General features: G+C 44.6%; 1 protein-coding gene across 1 annotated transcript; it reads right to left on the minus strand.

The window, feature by feature from the left end:
• Positions 1-6,267: 6,267 nt before the first annotated feature.
• Positions 6,268-19,328, minus strand: LOC146180057 (uncharacterized). The gene is made up of 5 exons (XM_084579406.1): positions 19,194-19,328; positions 18,553-18,688; positions 13,764-13,903; positions 8,843-8,951; positions 6,268-7,296 (listed from the first exon to the last, which is right to left on the minus strand). The coding sequence occupies exons 1-5, from the start codon at positions 19,252-19,254 to the stop codon at positions 6,861-6,863; spliced, it is 882 nt and encodes a 293-aa protein (XP_084435532.1). The 5' UTR covers positions 19,255-19,328; the 3' UTR covers positions 6,268-6,860.
• Between the last annotated feature and the right edge of the window lie 3,558 nt (positions 19,329-22,886).

The following is a 22,886-nucleotide window of genomic DNA, read 5'->3' on the forward strand; positions in this document are numbered from 1 at the left end:
GGTTATGATGATGATGATAAATTGCGCCTGTCCTCAATTTCTGGGTATGACTGCTGCAGGGTGCTGCGAAACGATAATGTTCAGCTTTGTATCATGAATCGTGTTGAGCACTTGTGTATTTCCAACCTATCGCCAGCTTTCGTTTCTCTCCTATTCCGTAACTGTTTTGTTCCCCCGCTTTCACCCAAGAGAGAATATGTCCCTATTTAGCTGACTTCATTCATAGTCAGGCCACCCAAAAAAATTGAGAGGACTAAGCTCCACAGTTAAGGGCATGGCACAATACCCTTATGGCTATGACATGCAGTTGCCTCTTGCAGATCTTCGTTCACGTGCAGAGTCAATCACACTTAACGGGAGCACGGCTGCGTGAGGCTGCACACATGGGGAGTGCTATTTTGTTTTAACCGGTGGCAAACTGATGCAGATTGGCAGACGACATGAAGCGTCACACGAAGGTGCATCTTCTATTGATTCATGATTGCGTTAGATGCATTGGCGCTCCGCAATTGCGTGGCCACGCAGTGTCGTGTTCCCGCTAGGTGTGGTCGACCCTGTACCTGCACACTGCTACTCACTTAATCACTCATTTCTCAACCTTTTCCTCTGTCATCTCATAGATTAAACTACTACATTATGTGGAGGACCATCCTACCTAGATACAACCCGCACTGTTCCGCCGTTCGAAGGCGCCAGCATAAATTATAGGTACATCATGCTCGAAATCAAGCAGACCCAGTGTGTTCGATCCTACCATGTCATGTAGTCTCATCGTGCAACCTTCCAGCAATGTCAACTGCCTTCTCGCGCGGATGATCTTCCGCGGGTACTCAGTCATCACCAGCTTGCACTTTGCTAGTCGCTAATTTTCTACTTGTTTGATTAGTGCGCCTCTAAACTAACACACTGTTATTAGCATCCGCTCAACTTCCACGTTATGCTAAAGACGGCATGACATAGTCCCGCTTTCGCCAAGTTGTGGACTAAGATTTGCGCCTCTGTCGATCCCAGTTTGATGCTTTTCAGAAAAAATCTTTTGCCTTATTTACTTATATGTGCTAACAATGTTTAAATCATGTCGCAACTTTCGAATTATGATTTCTGTAATGTTTCAATCACTTTTAAATACCACCGCTCCCCGTATGACTCTGAACCTTGTCAACAAATACATATCTACTTTCGCGCCGCCATCGCCGACGCTCCTTGTTTTCCACTGAACTGTAGCCTCCGCGTTGTCTCCATAAAGAGCATTTCATCGTCCCCTGGTTGCATATGATGAAAAGCTCCGCTGAAGACACAGCACCAACGCAAGCAGACAAGGGCGCTAATCTTCGTCACTGTGCGTGTGTGTGTGTGTGTGTGTGTGTGTGTGTGTGTGTGTGTGTGTGTGTGTGTGTGTGTGTGTGTGTGTGTGTGTGTGTGTGTGTGTGTGTGTGTGTGTGTGTGTGTGTGTGTGTGTGTGTGTGTGTGTGTGTGTGTGTGTGTGTGTGTGTGTGTGTGTGTGTGTGTGGGGATGTGTGTGTGCGCGCGTGCGCGCTAAACCACTGAGCCCCTACGTCCCCAAGGGGAATCCTGTCGGAAACCTAACATCTCCCTAAATCCAATACACAGTTCACGTTAAACTGGGAGACTCATTCGTCGCCAATTAAACCCGTTATTTTATTGACTGACAAGTGTGCGACTTGCCTTCGCCGCGGCAATGCATTGCTATAAAGCCAGCTGTCATGTAGCTAACGTGCCTATCAACGCGTTTTTATGCAGCTCTTGACCAATCGCAACTACTCCACACGACATCACTCAGGGAATTTATGTACCTAGAGATTAATAATTTCTCACTAAAATGTCCTCAAATTTATATGTTGCCACGGAATGGCATGCATGTTGTCCAACTAGCGACCACATCGCATCGCACCCGCCATCCTTTCCAGACTGCTCTCGTCTCCATTGCAGAGTGGAATGACCTACCCAAAGACATTGCGGCCATCATGTGCAGCTCAAACGTTGTTGGCACTTTTTACAGTCAATTGCCGACCGTAATATTTGTAACCTACCATTTATGTATGGCACATCACTGCGGTTGTAAGGTAATAAAGTGAACTTGATAAAAGCGTCCGTTCTATCGGCTACGTAAATTAGTCACAAGACGACCTGACCATACGTTGTATTGTTACTATAACCTGAACGCACTATCCCAACCGATGTAGTGCACAATAAAATGGTTATTCGTCTTTCACAGGATTTGTAACACATGCATCGCTTCTGTTACCTAAGTGCAGCCACAAAGTTCTCGCCGTACTCATAAGTAGCCGCCCTTTCTTGGCCTATGTACGAATAATGATGCTCCCAGCTGGATTTCCTAGTTGATGGGTTTGTTTAATTCCCATTTCTCCTCCATGCCATCAGGTAGGTCTGATATTTTAACTTGATTACCTTAAAGGCATTCTTTTGCATAAAATCGGGTGTTGTCGGCGTTGCGAATGAAAAATCACTGCCCTGGCTTTGGCGGGTGGTACTTGGCAGGTGCCATGGCGACGGTCTTGTTGGGCGACGAGTAGTGTGACTCAACTAGACCGCATTGATATCACGAAACGAGGAAGAGCTACCAACTAAGGCTGATAATCAATAATGAGATGATGGCACAGAAATCAACTTCACAGCGCTATTGGATAGTGAATCAGGCTATCCAATACTTATTATGGACTGCACAGGCTCACGATATGTTTATAGCGGGACATGTCGGGTCATGTCTAGTAGTCGCTTGGAAGAAATATTTTGATGATGTGGTAGGTTAGGGTTATGGTTTAACAATTATCTGCGAGATATTCGAGAAACATCATAAGAGATTGGTAATTAAGCGAGAAGAGGGTGCATGTATGCGAACCAGGAAAAGCAATCGGAGCCACCGACTAAGCCATTAACCATATCGCGTCATGCCCTAAAAGATGGAGCTAAAGTTTCCCCGTAATTGTTTTCGTGCTTAGCTCTGATACCATTTCCTTGCATCTGTTTTTGCACGTTGCTGCAGGCTAAACTACCATGCAGCCATTGGACACCGGGTTGTATGAAGTCAAAACAGAGAATAAAACAGCAGACTTGGGAGGAGCTGTTAACACTGCAAGCTCATTTCAGCTGCCAGGTGATAGGGGGAAGCCGAACCCTCTCAGACCCCGGGATCGGGAGTAAGGCACACAAGAAAAGTCACACGCCTTTTTTAAAGCAGAGCTCTATATTTATGTCGACTGTCATTTCTAATTATTCGTTAGCTTACAATTCTTGTGCTAATTAGTATGTGCCAGATAACTTGGGCATCAATTTACGGGGAATAACTTACTATAAAAGTCCATGTACGCGATCGAGGATCCGGAAAGAGAACCCAGGCAGGAGCAAATAAGCGTATCGGGTAGTCTATAAAGGAGGAGCTTAAATGCCCCCCCCCCTTTTATTTCAGGCTCTTGATCGTACCCAATTGATGTGGTAAATTAGGTGTATTAAAGCATCTCTTGAACAGATGGCAGTGAAAAGGGGATCGTGACTTAGACGAAACGAGGCTCTCGTCTATGCTCCTGCCCCTTCTATTTGACACTGCCATCTGTTAGACTCTCGCACCTACTTGGCTGTTAGCGGGGCTTTCAGTTTCCCTACATTTATTAGGCTTAATATAACCTACGCTAGCAACTAATCGTCATCATCATCATCATTATCATCAGCCTGGCTATACCCACTGCAGGGCCAATGCCTCTCCCATATTTCTCCAATTAACCCGGTCCTGTGCTAGCTGCATCCACTTGACCCCTGCAAACTTCTTAACCTCATCCGCCCACCTAACTTTCTGCCGCCCCCTGCTACGCTTTCCTTCCCTTGGAATCCAGTTTGTTATCCTCAGCGACCATCGGTTATCCTCTCTTCGCACTACATGTCCTGCCCATGTCCATTTCTTCTTCTTAATTTCTACTAGAATGTCGGTAACTTCTGATATTTCTCTCACACACTCTGCACGCTTCCTATCTCTTTGGTTTGGTTTGGTTTGTGGGGTTTAACGTCCCAAAGCAACTCAGGCTATGAGAGACGCCGTAGTGGAGGACTCCGGAAATTTCGACCACCTGGGGTTCTTTAACGTGCACTGACATCGCACAGCACACGGGCGCCTTGCTTTTCGCCTCCATCGAAAAGCTGCCGCCGAGGCCGGGATTCGATCCCGCGTCCTTGGGAACAGTAGTCGAGCGCCGTAACCACTGCGCCACCCCGGCGGGGTCTTCCTATCTCTTAATGTTACCCCTATTATTCTTAGTTCCATATCCCTCTGCGTTGTCCTCAACTTAAGTAGAATCCTCTTGGTTAGCCTCCACGTGTAATGGTGAGCAACTCTGCTTTATTTAATGGCTTAGGTGCTATTTCTTCACAAACGTACTGCAACCACAGCATCTGTGATGGCAGCAATCGCATTGTAGAGATGAATACCACTTGCTCGTCTTGTTCTAAATTTTAGAAAGGAGCAGTTATTCATTGTTCAAACGAATAAATCGCGTGCCTGACCCAAGAGCGCGTCGATGCTCCCATAGAGTGACTAAAGGACCGCTTTGTGGACGCACAACCTCGCAACAAGTTATGAACGCGAGAAAAGCCACAAACAGCTATAAAACTTCCTCTCTTTTCCCTGCGAGGGAAAATGTCTCGCATGGCTCTTTTTCACGAGACCTATAACGCAACATCGTCTGAAAGGAAAGTTCCTGTCTGAAACATGCATTTCATCCAGTAGAATCGCCTTTATAAAGTAGGTGTCCCATAATGTTGAGGTAATGCACTCTTTAGTCATTTATTCAAAACAAAGCTCGGCGGTCAAAATACCAGCTCACATCGATCGACCCTATTATCGACACGCTGCTGTTTAAATTCTAGGCTTAAAAACATGCAACATGCAGTTAACTGCATTTTTTTATATTCTGCTCTCCAACTTTGTACAGTTTCAGTTAAATTGATTACTATTACACTGCCGCAGTTGCTTATTGCGGTATACACCTTTCGTTGATTATTTGCTATTCGAGACAAGATGAACGGAGGTGCTGAACTTCTAGACTGGGTCTTTACTTCGCACGGTTACAACGTCCCTCTTCCATCTGTAATGCCCCTAGAGCTTGAACGCACCCAACTAAATCAAGTAAAACTCTCGCATGCGCATGCAGGCTGTCAAAGAAATTATATGCTAGTCAGTAGGTGCCCTAAACAAACTGACAGTGTATTTCTCTAGCATCTTCATTGCTACTGGGAGCATTTGTTCGGAAAGAAGGTTTCAGTTACATATGATCAGCAGCAGTTGACAGTTGAAGCTAGCGCTTGTCCGTCACCTGGTTTAAAGAGGAAAGTTTTTATTCATTTCATTCATACCAAACCTTCCATAACGTGACTGGTGATGTTGTAACTAATAACGTTATGAACAATGTGACAAACCAGTAATGGTTTTTTTACAGCTCTCAAAACATTTCCCTTAAGGAGCAGGGAATATAAACCCTTGCGGCTGCTACCAATGTTGACCACGGTGATCGTACAACATTTCGAAGTGCCAGTATAAGTTTTCAAATGGTTGGATAGTTTAAAAACTCCATTCTCACATAACGCCACTATGTCGCAATAAATAGTACTGTGTAAGGTGTGTATTTTCACAAATTACAAAAGCACCTCTTGACTCGACACTCATTATGTGTACTACATTTTTGTTCGAAAAATGTGTACGCCACAAACTTATCGCTTTTGTATTTTGTGTGATTTAACATCAAAAGTATCGACACGAAATAATTGAGCGAGAATGCTAAGTGAAGCGACGTGTTCTTCCTGAGTTGTCCGGAGTCTTGATTAAAGAATTTCAAGAAACATTTCTAACCTTCAGTAAAAGAAAGCTAGAATGAATACCTTCCAAAGTTTACTTGAAATCAAACTTTATGCAAGTTTACTCACCCGACTGCACGCCTTTCATTCCTGCCGTAGGAGAGTTTTGCGAAAAAAAATAAAGAAATCATCAATGACATCTTTTTTTTTTTAATTAGAATGACCATACATAAGCAGCGAGAAAATTACAGATGGAAATTGTAAGTTTACAGGTGAGCGAGAAGTGTCATTGTCTCAACACGAAATCATTTATGTAAGCCTATATATACTCCACAAAAACAACCATCTGTGACACGCGTAAATCCGCTCCAAACTTTCGTATAACCGAGGTCTTCTCAGCTCACAATACAAAGCGAAAAGCATGTAAGATAAGTAAATGTAGACGAGTTTCCTTAATGCGGCTTTTATTGTTGATCTGGATTTAGCGAACCCAATCACTCCAGTGAAAATGACATGATCGGTCCATCAGTGCCTTTTATAATAAAAGAGACTAAATGCCAGTCACGCATCTGCGCCAACTTACCTCCTTAAAATAAAAATTCTATGGCAATTTTGTGTCAACCTCACAGTAGGCCAGTGCTCATAACTACCCGCGCAGCGAATTACCCTGCGGCATACAGATACCGTGTCCTGTTTGTTTTACCCAAACAATACGCACCCTTACAAGCCATTCCAAAACCTAGAAAATCAAGGTCAGACAGCGGCTTCCAGTCTTAACATAGAGTACCATAACCTAAATCACGGTATTTTTGTTTTTCGTAAAAATATTACACATCAGCGGCAGGTACAAAGTAAGACTAGGTCAAAAAGTTCTTTTTTGTGTGTGTGTGAAACGTTCACTCGTTTTCCTTCAACTCCGTTTCCAAGCACTCGGACTAAAATTGGAACACTCCTTGCACTTCTTTCACAGCCTCAATGACAGAGAAGCGTGTGGCATCCTTACCAAGATTACATAACCTTTTACAAACTTCTCCGCAATCTTAAATGCGCAATAAGGCAGCCCCAACTAAAAGTGCTGCTCCGAAGGCGTTCACGGTTGACGCCCCACTGTAAGGACCTTCACTGTACTCTTTTGAATGCTCTGTAGTGTGGGTCTGCGTTGCTGATGATTCCGTGCTGCTTTCGGAGGTCGGCTCTTTAGTTGGTTCCGTAGTCGTGGTCACCTCCTCAGTCGTCTTAGAGACGGTCGTAGTCTCAGTTGTCACCTCTGTCGAAGCTTCAGAGGGGAGAGTGGTCGTCGTTGTGGCCCTAGTTGTCGAAGGGGTTGTGGGCTCCACTTCCACAGTCTCGTCGAACCAGTTGAGCTGGGTGGCGGCATCAAGAGCCAGGTGCACCGTATTCAAGTTCTGGGCGTGTCCTTCGCTTTGACATTTTTCAAGCGCCTTCTTCACACAGTAGCTGACATCCTCGATCATCCTGAGGAGCACGAAAATAAGAGAGAGGTATCATAGAGTCAAACCGCTTCTTGAATAAACTTTTTTGCATATTACGCTGGTGGTGAGGAACATTACGACATCGAAGCACACGTCAATGATTGATGTCTTGAATAGAACATGTGTCTCCGCAAATATGTTACTTTTTCTTCTTTTTGACTAACTTTATTTGCTTTATATTCCTTAAAATCATTCTATTTGGGTTTTTAGAGCCGTGCTATTTTGGATGCCTTTTTTCGAGTGGGCGAGGGGGTAGTGGGATGCTAAAGCATGCGCGATTACCGGGTCTTTTGATTTTGTAGCTTACAGTTTTATGACAATAAGAATTACACAAAACTTAAACGGAGGTGAAACCTGAGGCAATGGAGCATCTGTTTTGCTTCTACCTAAACATATAACTACTTCAAAATTACGGGAAAGATTGGTGTGTATTGTCAGAACAAGCCATACGCATACTGCGGCACTGAAAAAATAATACAAAGCACTCTTCAACGTTACGAATCTTCCGTCTCGTTGCAATGAGTATACTTGAAACATTACTGCATTGAGGCGCACGCGCATACGTTATACGTGCTAAATGTATACAACAATATTTTAGTTTGTCGATGTAACATAGGAAGCGGATTGCCGAAAAGGTTTTCGTATTATTACCGTCCAGACGTTTCCTAAGGCAGCTGACGATGCCTCTTGAGAAAGTTCTGCTCTCAAGGCTTCGCCCCTCTATCACTACTTCACTCATATCTAATGTAGCATTGATCTTTGTAATCTGAAAGCCTGACGTCGAACACACGACGTTTCGAGTAGGTTGAGAGCCTAGTCTTCTTTGTGAATTTAATAAAAGCAGCTTTTTCTCCCTTTGTTCCCCTCCCCACGTGTAGGGTAGCCTACTGGGCATCGCTTAGTTAACCCTTTCTATTCTATTGTGTTCTATTCTATTCTCTCTCTCTCTCTCTCTTGTGAATGAAAGCAGTGGGCATTTCGTCCAATTAGACCGCTAGCTCTGACTTCAAAAGATAGTCGCGGCAAAATACAAAAAAGCCCTGAATATTATATTTGACGCAAGTTGGTATTTAGCGCTACCAAAGTAATATCGCTTCTTTTTTTCTTTTCTTGTTGCCTGACCACTGAATAACCATGTCGTCCTCAGAGCTACTCAGGCAATCAGAGTCTTCGTTTTATTAAAACAATGAACCTGCCTTGAAAGCATCTGCGAAAATCCATCCACCTTAAAGTAATTTGAGTATGGCTCGCAAGCAGAACGAGTTCGAAGTGCTAACTAAGGGAGCCGTGAACGTAACCAGTGTGGGAAGCAAGCCCTCTTTTTAGCAACTGGGATATATTGTATTCCAAGCCTTTGACGTAATAGCAAGCCATTAATATTTTTTTTTTTTACTTTTCCACATATCCTTTCGTGTAGACGACCTCCCTTACACTTCATTCGCCAGATGAAGCATCCCGCCTTCTCTTTTTTCTGAATCCTGGCCTTCCTTGCAAGTGGCAAGGTTTCCCGCCCTTATATTTATACTTACCCAAAGCTTTTCTTCCTGAAGTTGTACAGGCTCTGTGCTTCATGCGGCCTTTCTACGAAACAGTTCTTGATGGCGCCGGCGTCTAGACATATGTGGAGGAAGGTGGGGGCTGCAAAACAAAGTAGACGTGAAACAGGGCTATGGTGTACGAAGAGACATTTTGTCTAATTGTCCAAGTCATTTACACAAGTGCAGGAAAATTATTTCAGCGTTGAGCCATTGGTAGGTCCACTTAAACGTGACTTGGTAATGTTGTTCCTCTAAGCTGAGAAAACGCGTCGACACAATTAACTTATCACCCAAGGCAGTTGGTTTGAGGAAGCCAGAATAAAATCAGCCACGGCACAATACTAGAAAGATTTAGAATAGGGGGCCTCAAGCTTTGGGGCATCGAAATGCGCATGCGCGGAAAGTAAGGTACGCTTGGGGTCTTGGGTTAACGCTTGGGGCGGCCCCTATTTTTCGAAAATAGCGTTCGACCCAAGCCGCCGTTGGGACGTTCCGCTCGCCTCGGCACACATTCGTCGTAGCCGCTCCGTGGTGTCGTGCGTTCATGGCAAACAAAAGGCCAACGAAGCTTGCGCTATGTCTCATGACGCCCGAATGACCAAATTTTAGCTATAAAATGCACCCTATTGTCTGATCACTTCCGGATATACCGAGATGCTAGGCTTAGCGAGTTCGGCTCCTTTGGTTGCCGTGGGAACCACGCGTCGGAAAGCGCGGAAGGTTCAAATCAGGTTTCCCGACTCAACCTGGATTGACTATTTTACTGACTTCGTCTTGTCTGACGAAAACGGTTTATATAACTGGTAGATTTAATATTGTTTTGTACAATAATGGCACTGCTTGATGAATAAAATAGCGTTGTTGGCTTTTATATATTTAAATGCTTTTTCTTCATTTGCCGTCGGGCGCTGCAGTCGACGAGCGCAAGCGCGGCTCCGCCGCGTCGGGAAAACCCTTATTCTATATCTCACCACTCGGCTAGCGCTTTGCATCGCCGCACGCTATTTCCTTGGGGGTCCGAAGCCTTGGGTCCCCCTATTCTAAAACTCCCAACTAACTCTTGATTCTATGTGTATTATTATCGATGACTCAACATACCTATTACAATTGCGGCTTATTGAGAGGTATTTTATACAAATAATTGTTCTTTTTTCATTGTAAAATATAAAATCGACGGGATCAATTTATAATAATAGCCCCGGGGCTGCTAAGATTCAATTGTTTTCAGAATGTAACATTTCAATTTTTTTGCATTTATCACAAGATTTACAGCACGTTGATTCTTAGGAACTCTTCCAATAACGTCATTAATTTTGTATTGAGCAATCTCTGATCCTGCATGTTTGGGCTCATGTTTGTGGTGGTAGCCATATCTCCAACGCGGCTCTATATGCGCTGGCTTACTTCATAAGGACAGTAATATTTATTCTTACTACGTTCACTTGTTTTATGTTCCTCACTTTATCTTCCCCATCGTTCTGTGAAGGCGAGCGCTAATTGGGGCGTTATTTTTGGCCTTTGATGACGGAATATATTGCGTAGAAATATATTATTTTCATCTTTAATATCTTTTGTCAATTACGTTAAGGAACAAAAGTATAAGTTTCCGACCTTTTCATGGCCTGAATAGGTAAATAAAAAATTGAAAGTTATGCATTTTGCGTTATGAACATTTGACGCATGAAATAAAAATATCGTTGGTTGGTAGAGTGAAAAACAATTCTTGGTACAAGCAACTCGGAAAAAAATCTTAGTATCAGCACTATCTGTGTGTTTTTTCCAGAGAGAAAAAGAAGGCACTCGCATTTCGGTCTTTTACTGGACATTTAGGCGTTTTTCTCCGAGGCACGTTTGTTTGGCTCCCTAATGCTGGGATGGAGGCTATTAATAGATTAGATGCCGCCGTCAGAGGTTTCACGAGGCGGGCGGTGGAGCCATAGGTAGAGCCTCTCATATTACTAGCGTGTAGGGAGAGGCGTAGAAAGTACAAATTTCCACATGACACACTACGACGAGAGCAAGCCTCTACACATAGGCGCCTACAAACAAGCATATACCCAAACAAAGCATCGTACCACAAGATATGGCCAACATGAAACAAAAGCGAATGTGTCTGGTGCGGAGACACTGCTAGATTCTAACACACAACTTGAGGATGTAGGGCTAACTCGACGATGCCTAAAATAGATAGGCATAGTCTTGAGCAGTGAGACGACCTTCTAGCCGACTCGGACGCGCAGCATCAGCTCATGCTGGTGCAGCGAGCCGGAACCGCTGCTGAGGCCAACGGACGCCTAGACAAAATACTGCCAACAATTTCCATTGCGTAATCCACTACCCCTAATCCCAATTTTCCCCAATAACGTTTATCAATCAATCAATCAATGAATCTCCCAGCAAGAATATTTCACAGTAGAGTATCTGTCAGTATAATAATTGCGCACGAAAGAAAGTGGACCAGTGCTGTCAACAGCGCTTGACTACGCTTTCATACTCATGTAAGTCATATGCACATATTCTTAAATGAATAGGCATTTAATGTTGTCGACAAAATATCTTGGCGTCATTGTTGGAGCTACGATTTGCTGCCAAAAGAAATGGCCATATTCCAGCCTAAAATGCCTAGTTGCCTTTTCCTTACTGAGAGCAGCGAGAATAACATGATGCCTACGTTTAAAGTGAAACGTTTCTTTGAAAAGGCTGCTTAATCTGCAAATGTGTACTCGGATTAGGTAGTATTTAAAAAAAAAAGCACCCAGTGTTCAAAATCGTTCGCTACATAATGTGAAATATAGCCTGCAATATTTGTATTTTTCTACAGTCAACATGTTGATATAATCTAAGAGTATGCTTATTTCTGATTCGCGTACAAGAAGAGAGTGAGAATTTTGGGCTTAAACTGAACATTGAAAAGACAAAGATCATGGCCTCTTGCCCTATCAAGTCCTGGAGCATCAAGGAACAAGAACTGAAAGCCGTGACAGATTTTTTCTTCTTGGGCTCCAAGATTGCCCCGGAAGGTGACTGCAGCCATAAAATTAGGAGACGCCTGCTTTTGGGAAAGAGAGCCATGGCGAGCCTTGACCGCCTAGTAAAGAGCAGAGACATCAGACTGCCAACCAAGATCTGTATAAATCGTGCTGTGGTCTTTCCAGTTGTGATGTATGGATGCGAGAGTTGGAGTGGGAAGAAGGCTGACCGCCGAAGAATTGACGCGTTTGAATTGTGGTGCTGGCGGAGACTCTTGAGAGTTCATTGGACTGCCAGAGATCAAATCAGTCGATAATGTCAACCATAAACCCTGACTGCTCATTGGAAGGTTAAATTCTAAAGTTAAAGCTCAGCTACTTTGGTCATCTGATGAGAAGAGAGGAGTCTCTGGAGAAAGATTTGATGTTGGGAAATGTTGAGGGTCACCGGAGAAGGGGTAGGCAGCGAATGCGATGGTTAGATGGCATCCTCGAGGCGCTGCAGATGAAGTTATGTTAGGAAGATAGTGAGAGATCGTAAAGCGTGGCGTGTTATGGTCCATAGGGTCACGAAGAGTCGGACACGACTGAAATGAACTGAACTGATGCTTATTTCACTCAGCCATTGACCCAGACATCAGGATAAATCATAGAAAGCACCCATATGGCTTCAAAATAAATATATAAAGCGCTCCCAGAAACTTCGTAAGAACAAGAAACCTTTCTGTAGCGGGACTTGTTACTCGCGGCCACCGCCTTTTCGGAGCAGCCGCTCTATCAACTAATCTTTACTTGGCCGGCCAGCAGATCAGACAATCATGCAATAGCACGAAGAGGGCACAGGGAAAGCGCAAAAGGTATATTGAATTCGCTATGAGGCGGATAAATGATCTTCAACATCCATCCAACAGCCGCGCACACGGCTACACAGGCAACTACGCACTTTTCTCAAACATCGTAGTTAAAGTAGGTAGACGCACAAGATGCACTCGCAAACGCCAATGTCATGGTAATGAGAGTACGATGGACTTTCAAAACCTCTACCTGACTAAAAACAATATAGCTTCCTCAGCAAGTATGCGCTCAGTAGCCAACAGTATTACGTCAGCACGCGCTCCTGTAGCCTTAATTTGAATTCTCTCGCTTTTTTTACATCTATGAGCATCATACAATTAGAAGTGAAAACTCTATTACGTGGTCGTCGGCGCTCAGTTACTAGGAAAGAAACCCAAAAGATTGGACGCTATCAAGAATGGAAAGGTCTGCGCGCGATGAGACTAAGACTCACAAGGCTCAGCAGACCACCCCGGAGCGCTACTACACCCAATAGGCGTAGCATTCGCAAGGCTTGAGTGACCAGGGCCCGCTTGCACAAAACAATCTTAAGACTGTCTTAGCTAAGTCAAGACTTAACTGGAGTCTAAAGAATAGGCCAATAGCATGGACGCTTAAGACTGGAGTCAAGACTGGGCTTTAGTCCTGACTTGAATAAGTCGCTTGTATGATTACGACCCTAATGCTGTCTTGGTGAAGACACAAGGACGCCAGGTGTCTAAGTAGAGAAATTAGGGAAATACAGGGATGCGTTGGCACTGTCCCTGCTTTAAGATGTACACATTCCGTCAATTTTGCGTTGTGTAAAATCCGTGCCATTGCTTTTTGCGGCTTAAGATTGTGTTACGAGGAAAAATGCCCCAAGTGGTGCTGAGGCCGTTCTGGGAAGCCACTCTGGTGAACATGAACCCGAAGCGTTCGACGTTCGGAACACGAGCCGTCTTAAATAAGCTTGGTCTTTCTAAAGACACCATTTAAGTCTGGACTTAGCTCGGACTTTATCGTGCAAGCCGGCCCAGGTCTCATAAGCACCAAGTATTCAATATGCGCGCCCCGTTCATGACAGTATCAAAGCGCACCGAATATACAGTGTATCGGCAAGTACTCACCCAAGCATGTCTCCATATCGATGCTCAACCTCCGGAGAAAATCGTAGCCGAGCTCATGGATGTGGAACTTCTGCTTCTCGTTTTCTAAGCATCCGGAGTAGAAAAACTTGCACTTGGGCTTCAGAGGCAGATCTTTGTCCCTACAAAAATTAACGTTACTTTATTAAAGAATTGCCAAAAGTCCTGCGCTAGATAACAGAGGCGTCGAAAAACGCTCAACTATTTAGAACACCGGGTCATTGGGGATGGTAAGCAGTAAGCTTCGAACGGGAGTTCAGTAAGTGGATAGCAAATATGTGACCACGTACTTCGATGGCGGTCTATATTAAGGCGAAAGCATTTATGCCTCATCTTTGTCGACAGAAGGTTATCAGCAAAAGGTTGTCAGCAAATGTGTCACGCTTCGAGGGCGAGAGTTAAAAATAAATTAATAAACCATGTCCCCATCGGGACCGAACCTACACCCTTGGATCCCAGCCCAGCGCTTTACCAACGGCCCCACGCCCTGTATTTTTTAGACATGGTGTTTATTACACGCGGTTATGTACAGAAAATGCTATATACACAGACTATTTACATAATACTCAGCCGTTGCGGAGCTGCATATCAGAAAACACAAATGAAAGGAAGGCAGAGATATCACCGTGTTATCAGCGGAAACCAGTCAGGCTGAAAGTCATTTTCTTCTTAAATTTCCATCAGTTGCAGCGTATGTTTGCTTAAATGCGTTCTAGGTGGAGCAACAAGTTCAGTGTTACGATCTAACATGCGTAGCTTCCACAAGCTATGAAGCCCAATAAGGAAAAACATGTCATATTGTTCGTAATCAGATTCGTGAAACGCTTTTCAAAATTCCCCTTGTCTACGTAGATGATGATTAACGGGATTCCGCGAGTGACGGATACTGCGCCTTTCCTTTCCTGTAAACGAATTATAGTACGCCGGTGAATTTTGATGCGTTCGGTGAACTTTGATGCCTTCAATGAAATTATGGTTGTGTTCGACAAGGGGCGCGCCATGTACCATCACGACAGGTCATGACGTTACCAGGCGATTCATGCATACACAAAGCTGATCCCGCCGGGCGTCCGATCCAGGCATCCGTGCAGCGCCTCTCATTTGCCGCTTCTTTGAACGCCGCATCAAACAGCAAACAGAAGCAGACCCTGATGTCTAGGAGGTGTTAGTACAGAGTGTAGATGAGTCTGATAGACTGCCCGCACCACTATATGTATAGCGGGTAAGGTGTTAATACATATATTATGTTGAGGCAGAAAAAAAAAGGAAAATAAAGAGCCTCTGCCCGTGCAAGGTGTTAATATAGCAGGCATCAGCGGCGTTTAAAATTGATTTACAGAATATAAAAGGCGCAGCACCTCTCACAACTCTGCGCGAACACATGTAACCCGCCGTAAAGAAATGGAGGAAGGTGGAAGTGAGAGAGGGTATTAGAGGTGCCGTATTGGAGGGCTACGATCCACTGTGCTATAATGGATTTCGCCTCATCACACATTAGTGGTCCAAAGTGCTGTCTAGAATCTTTTATTTCCGCACTGCGCATTAACGGAAGTAAAACGCATTATCAAATATTTTATCATAAGTTTAAGTAAACACTAACAACTTTTTTTTTTCAAGAACCCCAACCAAGAGGGTTCCCGTCTAAGAAGTTCTCATTCAAATTTTGCCGCTGTAGCGCTATTATTTCGTAACCAATACTGTGACCGCCAAAGCGAGACCTCGGGTAGCCGCAGCTCGCCGCGAAGAAGCGAGCTACGGTCTCCTTATAAAAAAATAGCCTGACATGTCATTTTGTTTTAGTCGATATTTATTGCCTCAGGGCATCAGTAGGGTATGAGATGAAGGATAATGGAGATGAAGGAAGGAAAATGAATAAATGACATGTCATTTGAATTCACGTTACCCCTATGCCGCGGGCAGGAGCTGCCAATTCGGGTCGCTCGTTTTATATGGGAGAGAAATATCAGAACCAACCTGTCAGAAGCGTTTGCATTCTCGTTACCCCTACGACACGCAGGCACGTCCATACGGCTTGGCTGAAGCATGACTTTATATGTGGGATGGTAGCTTACGCTCTAGTGTCATACCCTTAAAGAATGAGCTTAAGTGTCACAAATAATGTAGCACCTTAGACTGACAGAGCGTGATAGGGGAATAGTTTAGCAGGCAAAAGAAGCTTCCGCCGTTGCTTTCGCAGTTCAACTAGGGTTAACAAGAGCTAAACAATAACTAATTCTTTTTTTCAGTCTGCCTCCAACATGACCGCTTTGGGTTAAGGCTATGTGGACACCTCCCTTGAGGTTATATTTTTGTGTTATGACAAAGACTTGTTTTTTGCGCAGAAAATCATTATCTCAATGCTGGAATTAACACCTTTTCATCATTGTCACCATTATCGTCAACCAAATTATGCACACTGCAGGGCGAAGGGCTCAGCTGTATTACTCCCACTAACCAGATCCTGTACTAGCTGAATCCCCTTGAGCCGTGCGAGCGCCTTAACCTCAACCACCCACTTAACTTTGTCCCGCCCCCTGCTACTCTTTCCTTGCCTCAGAATCTAATTTCTCACCCTTTCCGACCATCGGTTATACCTCCCTTCGCACTACACGCGTCGCCCTTGTCAATTTCTTCTTTATTTCCACGTAATGTAATCGGCCCAAGTTATTTCTCTTACCCACTGTGCGCACTTCTTATCTCTTAACGTTACACCGACTAATTTCCGTTGAATAGCTCCCTGCGTTGTCCTCAGCTTAAAGGGGTGATGACAGCTAACAACTGAGCTAAAACTTATAATTGCATTTCACTCCTCCCACGTAAATTATAAATCTTCAAAATTTGAGCTTATTCTGTTCACCAGATAGTTTCAAATTTATTTTTATTATTAATATTGGAATCAACTTTCTGGTCTAGCAACCATTAGCCGCTGATGTCACAACGTTAACGGTGACGTCCCCATGCACACCATGCCTTAGCAGACCTTTTTTCTTCACGCTGTTACTCTATTTATCGGCACCTAGCATACTATGAGCGACTTGTTAGTTGCCGCCAGAGACTCGCCCCAAATGGCAGCGCTTCAGTTTAAAGCCATAAGCCGGAAAACTATGTTAAGAAGTGTCGTAAGGGTGCGTAGGTTGGGCCTACTTAACCTGGTCGACAAAAATGTCGTTGAGGGGCTTTAACTCTACGCTCCTGAAAAATCAATTTCATATGTAGAAAACGTGCCAAATCTGCTCAGCTCCTTCATGAAGCTAAATGTGCTAGTAGCCATAGGAACACTCTATAGAACGCAGAGAGGGCAGCATCAATTGAGCCGAACGAAACCTTTGTCTCTGTTAACAGGATATGTTAGCGTAGTTATTCCAGATGCCGCAATAAGGATGACTTTTCAAGTATTGACGCCAAATTCGCGGACGCAAAAATTTTCACACCTGATTTATCCTTGCGAAATGGAAGTTTCGAATGCCCAAGCTATCTTTAAAAGCGTTTCTGAGAGCTACTGAATTTTTCTCAGTACTTTGCCACCATCAGGTTAGAGCCAATAAATAGTAAAAGTAAGAGCCTTCTAATAGTGTTTCTGCGTCATCTGGGAATATCTGGCCTCGAATTTGCCTTTCTTCTGGAATCCAGTTCTCCAGCCAAAAAGTACATGTCAAAATTTTTATGGTCACAGGATTTCCATGAATATTTCTGACAGTTTGGGTACAATTCAAGCTACCAATGCTCTGTAGGGTGATGATACTTATCGTAATATTTAGAGAGATGTTCACGTGAAATTGTTAATGGCCCCTTTCAAACCCTGAACAATCGATCTCTCCGGGACACTTGGGCACCTAGCTACACAAGCACATTAACAGGGCTTGGTTAAAGACGGGGTATATCTATGTTGGGCTATCTTTTTGATGTTTTGGTTGATTTCAACTTGGTTGATATACACGTGAAATAACAGCGGCAAAAACGTTATAAAGCCAGTGATTAAATCAGTGATTAAGCTAATACCTGTAAGTGGGTACGTGAACTAGAATACTCTCGGGAAGTAGCAGACAGAAGCGATAAACACGGTGGTGTCAGATTCTTCAAGGCATTTCTTAAGTGTCCCCCAAAATTTTATCGTCAGTTTGTCGTTCCTCCCCGACACCACGCAAAAGTAAACCCTGTAGCCTGTGAGCTTTTAAACAAATATGTACTTATGAATATGGTGTTCAGATGCGGCAAAGTAAATGCCATTTCCGGCACCTGAAATATTCTGGCAAATGGCTGGATTCCAGAGAAAAGTACCTCTTTTTTGTTTGTTCATCAAACTTTATGCCCTATTTCTACCTGGACACTAAACTAGTTAATTGCACCACTTGAGTGGCGCGATATTCGGATTCATCGTCAGAGCAGACACTGAAATACTCCCTCCGTGAATTTCAAAGGATGCAGTGTTTATTGATTTAATGGCATCAACACAAGTTTTGGCGCTACCATTTTCTCATGCTGCCATTCTCTCAAGAAGATCGAGATACACGGCGTAATAGGAACAGTTCTAACAGCACGCAATTGAGTACTACAGATTAACTGGTTGCAGGCGAATTGCCAGACTCTCAGGTCGATTTCAAGAGAAAGGAAGAGCAGAACTTGAAATGCTGAAAACCTTAGCAACATATATCCTTCCCCGATGTGGTTGAACATAGAGTAAAAAAAAAAACCCATAGAAGGACGTACTTAAGTCAGTCAGGGTAGGTGACATGCAAAAACCTATTATAACTTTTTGTTTGTTTTCCAATACCTGGCGCAAAAGCTCTCGAAGATTTCCTTCTCGTCAGGGTACTCTGGCAGCAGGCGGTCGACGACGAACTGCTTTGAGAGATCGTGATAGCAATGGTAGGCGAGGTCGGCGTTGCAGCGGAAACTGTTGAAGTCTCCTTTGTGAGGAAACACAAAGAAGGAAAATGAGTTGCCGCCATTGAAAAAACAAAAACAAAAATGATACCAGTACAGTATGAGGAAAACTGAACTGATAGGACGGATATTACTGGCGCAAGATTATAGTAAATAGCTGCTAAAATATTTGAGAGGAATAATTATCCGTGTAATAAATAAACCAATAAATAAATATTCCAGCGGGTGAAGGTAACGAAAGAAGATGCTGATTTTTCACAAATTTCTCGAAGCTTGGCCGCTAATGCTAGGAAATATGGGTGAGAAAAAGGCGCTTTTAGATGAAGATACAGCCGTAGTATCTTAGTGGAAAGAAAGTCAATATTAAACAATCAAAATACATGAGGCACTCTGAAGCATGTGCCCAATTTATAAAACATGCACCTAGGTTTAACAAAATGTTCAGTGAAAAAATCATCGACAAAAAGTGAATGAGACAAAGAAAAGAACGCTCGAAGACTATAGTACCCAATTATTCTAAACGATTACCTTCAGCGGCAAGGGCTCCGCCGAGCACGACGAAAAGTGCGGCAACTAGGTTCGACGCCATACTGGTTAGAGACTGAATATATCCGACGAACTGGTAAGGCTGCCGTCGTTAGCCTCTTCCGTTCTTAATTTATACCGGAATGCCACAGAGGCTTACAAGGACAATGAATACAACCCATCTCTTAGATTGAAAGGTCGTTCACGTCCTCGCGACTGCGATAGATAGCGCGGGGCGTAGGTAGCCAGCAGAATTTCTGATTATCTCGCATATTGTTTAGCCTTCTTTTTGCCCAGTGTGGTTGTCTCAAATTTCTCCCCCCCTCCTCTCTCGCCATTTCTAGAGAAACAGTATTTTGAACAGACACGAGCAATAACTCCCTAAACAGAACTGTTGGCGACTACGTGCTAACGAAGCATTTTGATAATTTTGCTCTGAGTCACTGTCTACAAACTTCGTCATTGCTGAGGTGACCCCTCATAATCACGCAGAAATATACTACGGTTTCTATACTTTAGTTGGTCGCCTTGCCATGGCATAGCGTAGAAAATCGGTACCATGCTCGTCGGTCCCCGTAGATGTCCGCACTATCCCTGAATGCCCACCTTCTCGATAACTCGCGTCCCATATCATTTGGTGTTCCTTATCATTGTGCCCGACATGTGGTAAACAAATTCACGCATCCCACCTGTAATGTTTGGAACCCGTTCTACAAACGTGGCAGTAATGATCCAATGCCTGCGAGACATTCGGAAATATGGAAAAAAGTTCACACCATAGCATTTGGATAGCAAGGTCTCATTCAATAGCAGCTGCGACATAGATTTTACCGTCCTTCTTCACGTAACGCTTAATCGGGAGGCGTATATCTGAGAAAAGGGACAGAGATGTATTTTTTAAAGCGACACTTTTTGGCCGATCTGCATCACCTTTCTTTTTTGTATGCTTCCTGAAGTCCGCCGCTTTTCGCACAACCTGCAGCGCCTAGTTTAGAATAAAAGCTGACCGAACATTTATTTTAGCACTTCTGCTTTTCCATTGCGCTTTTTCATTTTCCCTTTTATATGATCGCTTTCTGTTCCATCCTTAAGTGCGGTTTCGGCGTCGCTTTTTCCTAGCGGTGCTGCATGGTCGTCTAGATGGCGGAGGTTGTGGAGACTGTGAAATCAAGCCCCACGTATCTCGATTCTCTAATCGAAGCAAGTGGATCGTGATTTCACCCGTCGCCTTTTCTCTCCGGTGCTGCGTAGAATCTGCTGAGCGACAGCATCAGCGGGACGGAGGGGAGTTACATGAGGAGGGGTGGGAGTGGATTTGCATGGATGCCTCCTGGGATATTCAGGTGGGGAGGTGGTTTTGGTTGCACTTATAAAAAGTGGAGGAACGTGGGTAGGTGGCGCCAGGGCCTCGCAGGTGGGGGATGCATGCTGACCTAAAGGGCGCTAAAAGGTGCACCTTAGGAAACTTTTTCAGGAGATCGCGTCTGGGGGGTGAAGGCTTCAAACACACAGAGCAGCTTTTCGCCAAACGAGCATTACGCTCTTAAAGAAGCAAACATTTATTTCGGTTTGCGGAAACCACCTGCAAACTGAGACGTGGACGGGATAGTAGCTGCACCATATTTATTTATTCGTTTAGTACACCTATACCGTTTGGACGGCATTATTATAAGGAGTGTAAATACAGGGTATAAATTTCCAGTCTTCTGCGCTTCTGTGTCTCAGAGTGCACCACCAGCCACGTGCGTTAATGCTCCATCCCAAATGTGCTACACATGCCGGTGTGACAAATCCATGGTATCCATGGGATTGCAAAGAAAGCATCAGTGCTTGTGCGGACGGGTTTTAATATGTATCTAATTTTTTGGCAAATAAGCATCAACACGTCCTACTTTGCGATTTTTTTAATGACAATTTAAGGTTCTCCTTCAAGAGTAATAAACGTTTTTCATCACCGCTACTAAATGTGGGATGACGGGGAAATACTTGACACCTTTGCTACCTTTCCAAATTCATCAGGGGCAGCAGAAGCATGATTTGGAGTAATTTCTAATCCCTCCATGTGACATTATATATAATTTGACACCTTGCACACGTTTCCAAACTTGTATTGGCAGTTGATTTAACATCTGCAGGATAGACATACGACACATCAACATTGCGCGTAAACTTTGTTCTCATTCTTGACTTTTTAAGATAAGATTCGTACTGAATTTGTGACAAGCTAGGATGGGAGGGAAACATGGAGAAGAATTTTTATGCCGAAATCGCCTACAAATATTACTCTTCGACGTTCTGCACAGACACGCGAGATTGGTGAGATTGCACTTGGTGCTAAGCGCGGGTGTGCAAATATTGTCACGGGTTCTATCGCTACCCGGACGGCAGTCCAGAAGGACAGGGTCAAAGGACGGGGTTGAGGCACAGGAGGCAGAGAGCAGGCGCTTCACCAGGCAAAAGCAGCGGCGTCCCAGAACCACGCGCACTCCGCAGAACCTCGTCTTCTTCTCCCTCCAGAACTGACACGGTTAGCGCGGGTTACACTACTCCTCCCCCTGAAAGGCGCATCGTCCCGATGCGCGCTCCAGCGTTACTGAAACGTTAAATCGAGCAGAGCTCAGAGTCAGAATACGTGGTTCTAGCGTTCACAGTAAGTTTTGAGGCGAACCACATGCACCACTTCAGGATGAGGGGGCCGACGAGATGTGCTCGGAACAATCGGAATCACCTCGTAATTCACGTCGCTTATACGGCGAACGACCTCGTATGGGCCAAAGTAACGTTTTAGCAGCTTCTCGCTGAGACCGCGACGGCGAACGGGAGTCCACACCCACACTTTATCACCAGGTGCAAAATTAACTTCACGATGCCGGAGGTTGTACCTGCGTGCATCGACGTGCTGGCGGTCTTGGATGCGTAGTCGTGCCAACTGTCGGGCTTCTTCTGCGTGCTGGGTTACCAGTTGGACATCGTCGTAGGAGTAGGCCTCCGGCTCATGGGGAAGCATGGCGTCAAGCATGGTAATCACCTCTCGGCCATGAACCAGGCGGAACGGCGAAAACCCGGTTGTTTCCTGAGTTGCGGTGTTATAAGCGAAAGTTACGTAGGGAAGAATATCGTCCCATGTACGGTGCTCGACGTCCACATACATAGATATCATGTCGGCTATAGTCTTATTAAGGCGCTCTGTGAGCCCATTCGTTTGGGGGTGGTATGCGGTAGTTTTGCGGTGGTGCGTGTTGCTTAAACGCAAGATCTCTGCCATTAGCTGGGACACGAACGCGGCACCGCGATCTGTGATCAAGACTTCGGGAGCACCGTGACGGAGGACGATGGACTCGACGAAAAACTTCGCTACATCAGCCGCTGTTGCAGAAGGTAAAGCTCGCGATTCGGCATACCGTGTGAGGTAATCCGTAGCAACAGCAATCCAGCGGTGTCCCGAGTTGGACGTAGGAAAAGGTCCGAGCAGGTCCATGCCTACCTGCTGGAACGGAGTCATAGGCGGCGGAATGGGGTGAAGATGTCCTGCGGGTTGTACGGGCGGAGTCTTACGTCTTTGACATTCGCGGCAGGTCCTGGTATAGTGACGAACAGTCTTAGCAAGTTGAGGCCAGTAATACTTGGAACGAATTCGTGCGAGTGTTCGGCTGTATCCCAAATGCCCGGAAGTTGGGTCGTCATGACAGGCGTCCA

Source organism: Amblyomma maculatum, chromosome 9 (assembly GCF_055883805.1).
Source record: "Amblyomma maculatum isolate TAMU_Amacu chromosome 9, ASM5588380v1, whole genome shotgun sequence".
Lineage (NCBI taxonomy): Eukaryota > Metazoa > Arthropoda > Arachnida > Ixodida > Ixodidae > Amblyomma > Amblyomma maculatum.